The sequence below is a fragment of the Buteo buteo genome, chromosome 19 (assembly GCF_964188355.1).
Source record: "Buteo buteo chromosome 19, bButBut1.hap1.1, whole genome shotgun sequence".
NCBI lineage: Eukaryota > Metazoa > Chordata > Aves > Accipitriformes > Accipitridae > Buteo > Buteo buteo.
In genome coordinates this window covers 12,522,761-12,537,142 of record NC_134189.1, presented here as the reverse complement: position 1 = coordinate 12,537,142, position 14,382 = coordinate 12,522,761, and the positions used below count along the sequence as shown (strand labels likewise).

Here is a 14,382-nt window from a genome sequence, read left to right as displayed (position 1 = left end):
AGGACTTTATTCTTATTCAACTAATGTTACTCAGTTAAAGTCTCAGATAAAGACCAGTTTCACACTACTGCAATACTGGTAGTAAATTCTACAACCAGCACGGAGTCTAGCAACTAAAATAATAAAATAAAACCAAGTCTTGTTCAATTACTCCGTGGTAGTATTCAGTCTCTTCTGCATATCCACTTAATCAGGAGAAAGAGTCTTGATGAAATCACTTGAATCAATGCCAACATAAAAATGCAGTATATTAATCCCTTTTACTTTAATTTCTGCAGTTCAAAAGAAGATCTGGAAAAATCAAGTTGCTAGCAATAATCCTGCTGTGAAAACAGATCTGTAAAAGCAATCGGGACCCAGTTCCAGAAGGAAATCAAGTCTCAAAACAAAATGTAAAGACAGGCAGTGAAAAAGCCAAGCCAACAAAGGAGACAAACCGAAGGAGGTTCTGAATCACATCAGCTACCACTTGAATTCTTGCTATTGACACAACCCTCATTCATCTCTCTTGAGCCTGTTCCAAAGATCACATGGTAGGGGCACTTCAGTTCAGCATCTGGAATCCCTAATTACATTCTTGGTTTCAAATATGCTAGTCTACTGCCAGCTTCTCACTGTTAAAGGACCTGGGTCCAACCACCACCCAGCATCCTGCAATGTTGCTGTCATTTTTCCCGTAACACTGTCATGAACTAAGTCACATAGCACTTAAGGCAGAAACCATTTTAAAATGGAAGCATATATAAATACATAAAAATACACAGACAACCCTACTAGCTAGTATGTTTTCAATTTTCCTCGTATCATAGGATAACTCAGGCTTGAAGAGACCTCAGGAGGTTTCTAGTCTAAGTTTCTGCTCAAGGTAGGGTCAGCCATGAAGTCAGACATGGTTACTCTGGGCTGTATCCAGCCAGGCTTTTAGTATCTCCAAGGATGGAGCCTGCACAACATCTTGAGGTAACCTGCTCCACTGCCTGACTATCACTGCTGAAATAGCTTCTTCTTACATCAGTCAGAACCTCTTTGGTTTCAATTTATGCCTGTTGTCTCTAACTCTCCCACCATACACCACTGCAAAGAGCCTGACTGACTCCCTCATATGCCCTGGAAGGCTGCTGTTAGGTCTCCACCAAAGATCCTCTTCTTCAGGATGCCCAAGTCCAGTTCCCTCAGCCCCTCCTCACAGAGCGGGTACTCCAGCACCTGACCATCTTGGTGGCCCTCCACTGAACTTGTTCCTGCTTAAATCAACATCGTTCTTATCTATTTTACAGGGTAGTAGTCAATTTTAAAAAAGACATATATTTGACCTTTGCACACGAGGCTATCTTAACAGTTAGCTTCAATGAACAGAGAGAAACAGGAACTAGAGTTTGGCTTTCTGTCTCAAGGTTGGGTTTGTTGTTTGGTTTTTTTAAGCAGGAAGGCTGCTGACCTATAGCATCTCAGCTCGAGGAGCTATAGAAACCCTACTAAGTTAGCAGAGGTACTTATGAAGGTTATGTGTCTTACCAGATAGCTGACACATTCATTTGAAGTGGATCAGGAATACATACTACAACAGCCTTAGACAAAACTAGTGGCTGAGACCTAGGTCAGATTAAAAATTGCTGTTTTCATTAATAGTATAATTAAGATTTAAAATACACAACTTCATTTTTTTGTTCCAATATTTTAATTCCATGATAGCATACAATATCAGAAAGCAGTTTAATTCTTTACAACAATTGAGTTGTAAAACTTTTCCATTGGTGTGCAGAAGTTCAGGGACTTTTCTTTGTGCAAAATTAGCAGTTTGCCTAGACAGCATTTGAAAAGACTAAGTCCACAATATTTCAACATTATTTTTATGTTCATATATATCTAAATGTATACAAATATGAAAAAACATGAGGAAGAACTTTAAGATATCACCACACTTTTCTTCTGTTCACTTTTTTTACATCAAGTGACAACAATGTCTATGTCCCAAGTCTCAAAACAAGGAAGGTAACACTTGCATAAATGGAGATAATATAAACATACTGAAAAAAGATATGGAAGTAATAGTCAGCCAAATATCATAAGCAAACACAAGTGTGCAGTCTAAATCTAGGAATATGACACAGGCACATGAACTATTTAACGATATTAAATTTGGCACATCAGAAATTTCCCATAGAGTTTACCTGTCAAGTCGCAAGTAAAGCGGGTAAGAATAAACTACATCACAATTATAACACAATCTATACAATAGTGGGGAAAAAACCTACACAGAAGTCTACAGTTTAAAAGATTCTCAATTAAAGAACCTATCAGTTCTTTCTGGATAAAATAAAAAGACCTTCATACTTCAGAGTACAAAATAATCCTATAGCCAGCAAATCTGGGGTATTTCTCCTACCAACACGCTATTTTATAGTTGTCTATTATTACTTTATCATCTTGCTTATGCCACCACATAACAAGCCAATCCAAATATTAAAATGGGGGGGGGGGGGGGAGCATAAGAAAGGGAGAAAGAAGTTAAATCTAACACTACATACTCTAGCATAAAATTAGGTAACTTTATTCCAAGGTATCTGTACAGAACTGTAAAACCTTTACTTTAATACTGCTCTTAAAAAGAGAACATGAAACAACAGATCTATTATTTTATCTGAAATACCTTAAACAACCTCAGAAAAGTCTTCCCTAGACATAGGGCTAAAACAGTACCTTTAGCCCTCCTGTACTATTTCAAGAGACAAATATTTCCCTGTAATTGCAGTCCAGACTCCAAAAGAGCCATTTTTTCCTTCTTTAAGTATGTCCATTTGTGGCTATCAATAAGCATCGTAAAAACAGAGGACGTTCACAGGCTATTTAACCAAACAGATTGCAAATTGTTTCCAGCTCCTACAGCCTGCTTACACATTTAGGATTTGAATGACTCTCCAAGACTTAAATGGGCACTGAATTAAGACAAAGACCCACAATCCCTGAATTTCAAAGGCTGGCAGTTCTATTTCCAGTAGATTAACGGCGACTGGATGCTCAGGAACAGGCTCACAGCTCTGCAAGTTTCTACTGTGCAAGGCAAAACCGTGATTTCAGTGTAACTCCCCGCAGGTTCCGCACACCACTAGAGGGCCCTCGCAGCAGTCTGATCTGCCGGTGTCTACTTTTAACTCTGGCTTAAAAAATAGACCTCGTTTCACTCAACTACTTCACAAGTTGAAATTGCAGGCATCTGCATACTTTCAGATTTTTGTTAGGTACTACTTTGTGAAGTTTCAGCTAAACAAGTAGGTGGTAGAGGTTTTTTTTATTTTTACATATTATTTGTGCTGTAGTAACGCCCAAAACCTCCCACAAGAGGTGAATTCATTTGTGCTTTGAACTTTGCAAACCAGCTCATGCTAAATGGAAAGCAGCTGGAGAGGAAAATGAAAAATTCTGAGAAGTGAAAATAGGGCATTGTCTTCCTGAGCCCTGAAAATCTGAAAGTTTTATGCATGTGCTTACTAGGACATCACAAGGAAGAATCTGACAACCTTGCCAACTTAAAGGATGTTCTACCATACCTACCTTGCAGTGCTAGTAAGACTCCTCTTAAACAAGAATTTCCCTACAGAAGGTTAGCCCTCAGCAAAGGGCTCTGTTCTTATCTATTCTGAAATATGATCTATTTCTAGTCCTCTGATTTTGTGTTAATGATTCTTATATGCTTTGACATGCCTTAATTTACTTACGTTTTCAATGTTCCAGATGTCATGAGTTCCGTCACAAGAACAATACACTTTTTTCCTTTGACTGTAGACTCCCAGGAATCATAGAACCTGACAATATTGGGATGCTGAAGCCCTTTCAGCATCCCAGCTTCCTCTTTAAATCTTTGTCGCTCTGACTTGGACAGCTTCCGATCCTAATGAAAAAGAAAAGGTACATCAGAACACTTTGCTTTATTTCTTACTCAGAGAAGCAGCAACTTGAAAAACAGTTGGGTACAGTCAGAGAACAACTAAGAATCATCAGCCTTAAACACCATTTGGTTTGCAATTACCCTTAAATACTCTATTTAGAAGACATTCTATTACAGTCTTTTTTATCATATATTTTTCCTTACAATCTGATTGCTCTCAGAGGTAAAAATTTTAAGTCTGTAGATTATCTCCTCTTCCTGTTTCCTCCTCCCCTTCTCTAATAAATTCAGTCATTGCCTGACCTGAGGTGGAAGGGAGATATAATGTCTTCAAATATTTAAGTGTTCAAGAGTAGACTAAATTGGATCATTTAAAGCATCCCTCATGTTGTACATAAAAATCTTTAGTTATTCCTATGTGTATAACATCCAGACCACTGGTAACAGATGGGATTAACCCTTTGTATAGGGGTAGAGCATCAAACCTCTCTAACATATAGTATGTACTTGTAACTGTAGAACAAGTCAGTGAGTTGGATTTTCTTTGATTAAAAGCATGACCTCATGATTGAGCAAGTTTCCTGTAATCTAGCATCAAGGAAAATAAAAACATAACTCACACTAGAGACAGCAAGCTTTTGGCCAGAAACAGATCATGAAAAAGCATTCTTGGACAATACTGTTGTATTATCTACCAACAACTGGCTATCAGACATCGTCAAGACTCTGAGCAACTATTACCAGAATAAGCTGCACATCTCAAGAGAAAACAGCCTCTTTGTGCCACTCAGTGTTCTCAGCTTACCAATGCATTACCAATGCACTGGTACACAAGTCAGATTGATCAACTGACATAAATTGGATCCATATGCAATTTGTATTTAAAAAAAAAAAAATCAGGATATACTTAAAGCCCAGAATTTTAGAATCATTGTTTCTGACATTTATTTAGGAATAACCAGTGACCTCTTTGTGAAATCTGAATAATAATTTTAAGTCACTTAATTTTGTATTTCCTTTTCAATTAAAAGGAGGTAGTAAAAACATGCAGGGTTTACTTATACTGCTCACAACCTCCCTACTGTCCTCCAGGCAGTAATTCCTCTTCATTTGTTTACAGGTAATGTGTTTTCTCAACACCATTCAGCCATGCTGGTATCTAAACAACCCTATATTCACTTATATCATTAAACCTTTCTAAGAGGTTCACAGAGTATCTTTGGGCATGGACAAACTTCATTTCCAGATGAAGCTCCAATTATCAGAAGTGTAAAAGTCTGAAAGTTTGAAAACAGGTTTGAAATTACCTCAGGGATCACTATATTACCAGTGCCTACGAATGTCAATCACACACATACTTTTACAGTTCTTAGGAAGATACTAAATTCTTAATCCTCGCAAATTTAGTCTATAGACATCAAAAGCATTCAACCCTGCAGCTATTTCACTCTGCAGAAATTAGCACTACCACCTCTTCTCACTCCTTCATAAGCATACTTGCACAAACAAAATTCAATATAACATGTCTGCAGAAACACTCTGCAAACATTAAGCATTCATGTCTCTTTAGGTGGTTGGTTGTTTTTTTTTTTTAAATATGGAAGTAATACTTCCATTTGAGCTGTCTTACCCATCTAATCGCTTTCTTTCCATTACAATAAAAATGGCAGCACAAGTTCTGTTCAAAACCAGTTAATCTTGACTGCTACAAACAGCTGTGATGCAGAACAGCAGTGAGCTGCAATAGGTACATCAGTCAACAGACCATACATACATGCTTCTAAGAAACACTCAATGCTTCAAGCAATAGAAAAAAATCACAATAATATAATCATTCTTAGAGTAAAAATAAAGCAGAGCCTTCTCAGCCTCTGCATTTGATCCATACAATACACATTTTAAAACTAGTGTATAGCTGTAAATCCAATTATTATATATGGTCGTTATAAAAACAAGGCTGCAACAACTACTTTTATACCACTTCTAAATTTAGCTACATAATATAAACACCTACATTCATTTTTGTCCAAAACCTAGATTTTAGCTACACATTTGGATTAAATTCCCTTTATTTTGTGCATTCTAACAAGTTATCCACCACAAACATTACTAACCAGTTTTAGACTATACTTGACATTAAGGTCTCATCTTAATCTGTGTAAACCTAATCTCCCTTAAGGGCCTTACTCTGTTTTCCCTACCAGCCTACCAGCCCCAAATAGAAACTAACAAGTGCTAATCACTCTTATCAATGAACAGACTCTTAACGGCCATGCATGCGTATTTTGACTCATTTCTCTTTCTGGTCACATCAATGGTAGCATGGTGTTCCTGCAAACATATCTGTGACGTTTAAAAAGGACACTCAACACTTCAATGCTGCCGTTAAAAAAAAACAAAACAAAACACCAAGACAGTGACAATATACTAAGTAATTCAACACTTCTTTGAAAGTCACAGTGCCCTAATGATGTGGGACAAGTTTGGACACAAACACAGGCCAACAAATTTCACCCAGAGAAGACAGCTACGTTTTTGCAACCAAGGAAACATCACACCCTTCAGTAGCATACTGCAGCAGCAAAAGTGAACATTAAACAGAGCTGTAAGATAAAGACAGAGAGGCCACTTGTTTCCTAAGACTAGCGATGCATGCTACCTTTAACTACCTTCATTTTCTTGGATACACAACCCATACACTCATCTGTAAGTTTTTTTTATATTCTTTCCCTAAAAGAACACTAATGCTAGGTAATAGAAAAGGGTGAATATAATTTTAAAAAAAAAAACCTACAACCCTACCATTTAGGAAAATATTAGATCTCATGTACAATTATACCAGGAAAGTGAATCTGTATACACAATGACTGGTTATACTTGTACAAACTACATTCTAATGCAACGTGCAAAGAGTTAGCCTACAAGGTAACATGTGATTTAAAAGTGACAAGTACACTTTCAAAACTTCAGTATTCCATACACCAGAACCTTAAAACATGTTAGACAGTAAGATCTCCCAGACTGCATAGAGATGAACTAGAACAAAGCCCATCCCAAATAATATATTTTGGCATCCTTTGAGCTGTTAGTATGGGCAAATGTGACAACTTCATGCTCTTTCTTGTACAAAGATGCAATTTAAGCAGCTGCAGCTACTACAATATTGAGATAAGCAAGAAAATAGAGCACCCTATGTAATTTGGGAGACTGAGAAATGGTGCTACCAGCCACATTAGGTATGAATACTTGGGGAAAGGCAGGGGAATGAGAACATCTTCATAACACATGAAATCCACACAGAAAGTTGCTGTACAGCAGAGCTGTAGCAGAGAGAAAGAAGTCATCATCACTTCATGAGAATTTATAAGAGCATTTTTCAAGAATTTGGGAAGGGGGCAGCTTTCAAAATCCTCAGTTATAAGTATATACCCCAAGAGACTCAAAACCCCAGATGTGTCTTCCCAACAATGCAGCTACTTGGGGCAATACTGAGATTCCACAGTGGCCTTTTGAGCAGGAGTCTGCAGGAATGTAAGACCCTCAGGCTCCATCTCCACCTCTAAAGAGGTAGCAAAGAGTTTGTGGCCTATCATTCAAAATATGCACTCCATTTGATTAAATTATCTCGAGGGTGAATCAAATAAGCAGTTCTATCCCCTGCAGCCTTTTTCCTGTAACTCACAGTCTAAATAGGTATATAGATGGATCATTTCAGCATTTATTTGCTGTTTTCATCTGGAAGCAAAAATAGAGATTTCGTAACTTAACATTCCAGTATCACAAAGTATAAGATTGGTTAAACAAGTTTAATGTTTTCTTTGATTTTTATTTTATATTTGTAAATCAAACAGCCAGAAACTAAACAAAATAGAAAGACACATAAGATGCTTTTTTGTAAACCTGGAAAACTTGAATAATTTTATAAAGAAGCCACCACTTTAAGAACAGTTAATAATATACAGCTTGATATCCTATCCTTCAAAGACCAATTTGTTTTGGAATTGCTACTAATAAAATTAAAAAATGGACACCCTGTCTCCTCCCCCAGTCTTTTTTTTACCATAATGAAGCAACCTTAGGCAGACAAGACAGAGTCCTAAGTCTAGAAGTTTGCAAATCACATTCTTGTATCTCAGTTAGCAGCACATGCTGAGCAGATACAGCCCAAATATTTGAAAATATACAAAGCTGTTAAACTGTAGGAAAGCTTGCTTCCTAAAATGGATTTAACTATCCTATAAAATGGCCAGCATTGTTCTTCCTGAACTGATAGCTTCCCTAGAGGACTTAAGTGTCACATCCCAATCACTGGCTGCCCGTCGAACAAACTGAAACAGATGCATCAAGCCCACTCCGTTCATTTCATTCATTCCTTTCCACCTACACTAAATTGTTTTGACAAGCCAGGACAAACAGCAAGGCCTTCCAGCACGTGACCTGTAGTTCTGCAGTGCCAGGAGCCTGAACAGAGACAGGCAGCAAGTGAAACAATTGTTCAGCTCAGAACAATTCAATAAGCTTTTCTTGGTCGCTTCCATTTATCTGTGTACTTCCCCTCTGATTTCTTTTGGTCAGGAAAGACCTATCGGAGGTGTTTACATTATTCAATGTAAAACAGGGATCCTGGTCATTCATGATAAACCAGGTAGAGGCTTACTCTTTCACTAATGGAGTTCATTTACAGGAGTACGAATTACACACAGAACTGTTACAACCCTCTTTCAATCCCTGTACCTAGGTGCCTTATATAAATGCAAAGAAACCCATCCCAAAACCAAAACAACCCCCCGCCCCCAAGATTAGCTATTGTACCAAGCCACAAAAAAAAAAAGCTCATCAGCAAAAAATGCCTATATTCCTTTGGTGATTTTTTTCAGCCAAGGCTTAATATCTATTCAGCAGCCTTAATGAGGAAAGAAAATACATTTCTGGCACCTAAAATAATCTTAAATTTCAACTAGGTTGTTCACATAGCCATTGAGTCTACTGAGTAATTTCTCATACATTTTTCTTTCTAACTTCCCACAGTCCTCCTGAGTTCTGTCCTATTAACGTCGTGACAAGAAACCACACATCTGCAAAGCACATCACACTACCACAAGCAGTTGCAGAGCCTAGTTCAGACACCTGAAGCAGGAGAGACGCCTTAGCAAAGCATCATACTCTGCTCAGGCCATTTGAGTCTGATCTTCATTCAGACCGAGCTCAATTAAGGGTCTCGCCTCCTCTGTCCATTTTTACTAACCAATACCAAATGGCCTGAGCTAAATTCTAGGAAAACTCAGCTGGCATTAAATGGACACAGTTATGCAGAAGAGACACACTGCACTTCACTCTCAAACACATGCTACAGGATACCAAGCAAGTGGATAACAAGAGAAAAGCCTACACTGAAGGAACTAGTTCTGCTAACCCATGCCATACATCCTCAAAGGTGATTTTCTGTTTCTTAATATCAAGTATAATTAACATAGCCAAAGTGTCAGGGAAACTTTATACACAATCAAACAAACCTGACTCAGAAATCTTCCCACAGTCTCCCTCTTCTACAAATAAGCAGACTCCCAGGTGATAGAGGTCAACTTTAAACTGGATCATTTTACACACACACACAAAAAAAAAAAAGAGCTCAATGCATGAGCTGTTACACAACTTAGAGAGCTGTTACCTCTTCCACAAAATTAGGAAGATAACCAGTAAAGAGGAAACAGAGAAAGACTGGACATTTTACATACTACAGACAGGTTTACTAGATTTCTGCATGTCCTACCACTAGATCCATAAATTCTACATAGCTATATTGCAGGGATAGTTAGTGGGTCATTGTTTGGTTTTTTTGAACTACACTAGAGCAACATTATATAGCTTTTATCCAAAGAAATGCACTAGAAAGCACACTAGAAAAACTAGTAGAAATGAACTGTCTTCAAGTGGTGTGATCTGAAAATGTACAGCCATGACAAGACTTCAAAGTGCTGCTGAATTATAGGTAGTCTGAATCACAACCAAAGTAAATTATCTATCTGTGCTGAGGTTACATCAAGTAGCATTTCATCAAGCTTTCCAAATGTCTGAAAATTTGAGGGGAAGACACTGCTGCTCCCAGCCTATTATTCAGAGGAAGAAGTAGTATACAGAAGAGACAAATGTTCTTCTGTGTGCATTTCTGCAGCATATGAGAAAGGCTTTGCAAGCCTTTTAGGCAAGGTTAATGAGGGGTCATCAGAGGAGAAGCTAGCAAGACTGCGCTCTGATATTCAACACTGTTAATGGAACTGAGGCTTTGTGGGCTGCAGTGTTCTCATCCTGAAAAAATTTAGCAGTTAAGAGGAAAAAAAGAGCACAGTGACCATTGAGCTAGATTAACAAAATACCGACAAAGAATCCACTGAGCTTAAAAATCATCCAGCATTACACAGTTGGTACCTAGAAATGCAAGTCTGAGTGCATAAGAACTGCATCTATCCATGTCAACACATAAACCACTTCAGACTTCCCAGTGTTAAACACTAGACAGAGTAAAAAGGAAGGGAGGGGGAAGAGACTGTTCAAAATGCATCCTTGTATAGCAACAAATATGAAAATTGGTCAAGGATCAGCCCCTTTCCTCCTCATCTTAGTTTGAAGATGGAAGACAAAAGTTCCTGAGGATGGGTAATGGAATGAAACACAATGCCAAGTTAAAACCTACTTACTGAAACCACAATTTCACATTGCTGCTTGGCAAGTGTCCACAAGAAGAATCAATTTTATATAAGCTACAGACAGTCTTCATGGAGTATGCAAACAACCTTGAAACAGATAACACTAAAGTATACATATCTAACACAATGGAAAAGACTAGGCTTAAAACAGTTATTTATTATGCTTTTTAAAGTTCCTGATTCAGGGTGCGTATTTTTTTGTGGGCTTCCTCTTACACAAGATATTAAAAATGCTTTAATTTTCAGGAAAGTACAGAAGTAGTCAACTTAAGTGAAAAGTTGAGGGATTACTCACATTAGTTGTACAGTTTCACAGTGAAAAGCATCTACCTGTACATTCTCTTCTGTATTTTCATTTCTGGCATTTCAGTGCACAACAATAGTAGCATAGCACAAAATTCATCAGAAGATGCAGTTAGGCTGTTAAAAACACACCAAAAAATAAAATTGCTTCTTGTCCTTTCTCTTACTCCTATTACTTCTCCTTCTCTATCGATATAGATAAGTGATACAGCAAATGTATGCAAGTTTATTGCTGCTGCTCAAAGGTTAGAATTAAAGAAACAAATTACACATATATTGACAAAGATGATATTTGGGTAAACTGATGGGAGGAGGAGGAACAGGAGGCAAATGAAACTCTCAATGATTAGACGGAAGGGTAACAGACAGAAGCCTTCATCAGTCAGGATTTTGTCTGAATAAGTCAATTATACATACCCTGAAACAATCGATACTCAAGTAAGCTTCAGAAAATAAGAAATACAACTTTGTCTTAACAATGAAGGGGGAGTATCTGCAACTAAACCCGCTTTATGTGACTGAAGGATACTAGCACCGCTCCCCATTTTATCCTGCAATTGTTTTGTCACTTTTGATGAAGCTATGATTCATCACCACAGGGGAAGGGGGGAGAACACAACCAATAATTATATTCCTCTGATGTGGTCACTTCCCACTTTTAAATATGCAGTAGCACCTGTGCCAGCAGTAGTAGTAGCAGCATCTAAGACACCTGGTGGCAGCAATGTCATAGACTTATGCTTGAAGAGACATCCTCAGTGAGAGTCTCCTGATTAACAGAAAAGGCATCAGAACTGAAGTTTGTGCTTGCTTGCACCAAGTTCTAGCATCACTAAACACAACTGACCTGTAACTAGTTACAATTACACAGTCCTTTCAGGTCTTCAGCTAGAAAAAAGAAAGTTGGCTAAATCCTGAAGTTTCCAGTATCCCATAATTCACAAGATCATTCAGAACAAGCCTACTGCTAATATTGTTATTGCTTACAGGAAGCAGGCAGTAAGGAATAGCTAGAACACACAAAACCAAAGATACTTTTATTAAAAAAAAAAAAAAAGGAAGTTGGGAACACTGCATCAAAGATGAGCTCACTAACTTGGTGAGATACAAAGCCATTCTGCCTCACTTCCTCACACTGAAGAAATGGCAGAAGTGGGATCAGAAGTGTAAGGGGCATGCAAATACAATGTGCATCATGAACACAACAGCAGAAAAACACTTTTGTTTCTCTGCAGGACAACAGTAGATCAGGAAGTTTCTTCTTTATGTAAGGTAACAAGAAATCTTAAAGTACAACTCCCAATAACAAAGTTTATCTTTTGTCACAGTAGCACTGCGGGAATTTTTATTTTCAGCAATGCCAAAGATGACTACACTGCTACACTAATGCACTTCAATACCCTGCGCAATACTAGATAGAAGGCTCATGCCCAGTACTTACCAGAGACAGACAGATGCAAGCATGCTGCTTAAAGACTGGGGCAGCCAGCTGCACCTCAAGTCCCTCTTGAAAAGATAATGAAAGAGAAGAGAACCTGTACGCCTCCAAAAGGGCTAAAAAAGTCTGTCTGTTGACAGGCTTCCAAAGAATTCAGCCAGTATAGATTTTTAGTTTTTTCACTTAAATTTTAAGAAGCAGGAATATGACATACCTGGCAGTAAAGCACCTCACTTTTCCCATGAAAATCAAACATCAGCAAAATTGTACCACCTGAGTCTCTACTGGATTACTAGCTTGTCTTCCAGAGCTGGGCTGTGGGTGAATATACACATTAATACAAGCCTGTACTACTGCTCCTCTCCCCACTCTCTCACATCAGCACAAATATTCATAGGCAACGCAAGTAGGCCAAACTGAAGAACTGAACCAAATTCCACTTCCGAAGAAAACAATGACTAAGACTAATCAGTACATTGCCTAATACCACAACTTCCTTTGGGAAACTTGCAGTCTTCGGCATACAGCCATGAAAACTACATAGCAGTTTCAGAGTAAATTAAGAACTATACTCATACTTTATCAAATCAATTATATATTTTTCTTTGCTCTCCACACAACCAGTAAGAGAAAAATTTTAAACAGTAGATAAGAAACCTACAGCTTAGACATGACCTCCTCTGGAATCTCTCATGTCCTCAGGAATCTGGCCTAAGAATGGCAAGCAACTGTTTAGGCTTCAGTCATTTCTATTCTAGGGTTGCTTTAAGCAGCATTTCTGTTTCCTTACACAGAAGTCTGGAAAAAAAGATGGCTAAAAGTTTTATTCGATTTATGCATCCTGAGAGGCTGAACATAAGGGAGAGTAATAAAAATGCTGGGCTGTACAAAAATAATCAGTATTAGAACACAGAGCTCATCTATTTATTTTCACTTTAAAATTGCTATTTGATCCATGGAAGACAAATGGATAAGTTTGCTTTCTGATACCAGTTCACAATAAGGCTTATGTTTATTACATACAGCTTATTACAGAATTGAAGTGTTAGCTGAACTGAATTCTTGATGAGCTATTAACCAGCTGGACCATCTCATCACTTGGCTCAGATGTCTCATTAAAAGTTTTGAAGCTCATGTCAATTCTCATTTTGTACTGAATTGATTGCTTTGTCAGCGAGAGGGAAAAGGTACATCCAATCATCTCAGTTTAATTTTACTATGAAAATCCAATTCTCCATTCAGGAGATGACAATACTGCAGGAAAAAAGCCTCCTCCACAATACATTCTGGTTACCTTATAGATTTATTAACTCATTGCATCAAAAGAACAACGGTAGCTCTTTTTGTCTCACATATTTCTGTATGACTCTAAGAGTCCTTTTATGAGTAGGTACCTTAAGGTGTCTAGAACATTAAGGTGAACCCTTAACCAATTCTGATAAAAGGCAAATCAATTTAAAGAATCAAAATCATATCACAATTCTTCATCCTATATACTTCACAAAGCTACTGGCAAAGGGGAAGAGTTAGCTATATCCACTTTTCAGTATGCTGAAAAGTTGCATCGATATGCTGGTTGGAAACCATGCAGAAGTGTCAAGATGACTCCAAATATTTACTAATAATGATCAAAGTAGGAGGTACACAATAACTAGTAATATTCCTGTGCCTCTGACTAGTTCCCTTGCAAAAATCCCAGCATAAAGCCTAGAGCCAATAAACTCAAATTGCCTACACAATTATTTAAGCAGCAGTCCCTGCAAGGTTACCCCCTGCACTCCTCCAGTTGCAAAATGAACTCGCATCAGCCTATAGTACACGTTAGTTTCAAGTTTACATACAACATTGGTACACATATTGCATATGCAGCCTGATTACACTAGAGGAGTTACCCTTTCCAGCTTTGCTTCTTTTTCTGCAAACACATCTGAAAAAACTACTTCATTTAATTTACAAAATTGTGGATTACTATCAGTTATAACAGGATGACATAAGAAGTGTAGGCCAAGTACTGGCAGAAAATCCTTACAATAATCACTAGAGAACTCTAT

At 37.8% G+C, this 14,382-nt stretch overlaps 1 protein-coding gene across 6 annotated transcripts in view; it reads right to left on the bottom strand.

Moving 5' to 3' along the window:
- Nucleotides 1-14,382, bottom strand: part of WNK1 (WNK lysine deficient protein kinase 1) — a 107,114-nt gene that overhangs the window by 66,579 nt on the left and 26,153 nt on the right. For all 6 annotated transcript variants that reach the window (XM_075051087.1, XM_075051088.1, XM_075051089.1 and 3 more), the window contains exon 2: nt 3,717-3,889. In XM_075051087.1, coding sequence (XP_074907188.1) covers nt 3,717-3,889 — 173 coding nt within the window. The remainder of the gene's footprint in view (nt 1-3,716; nt 3,890-14,382) is intronic.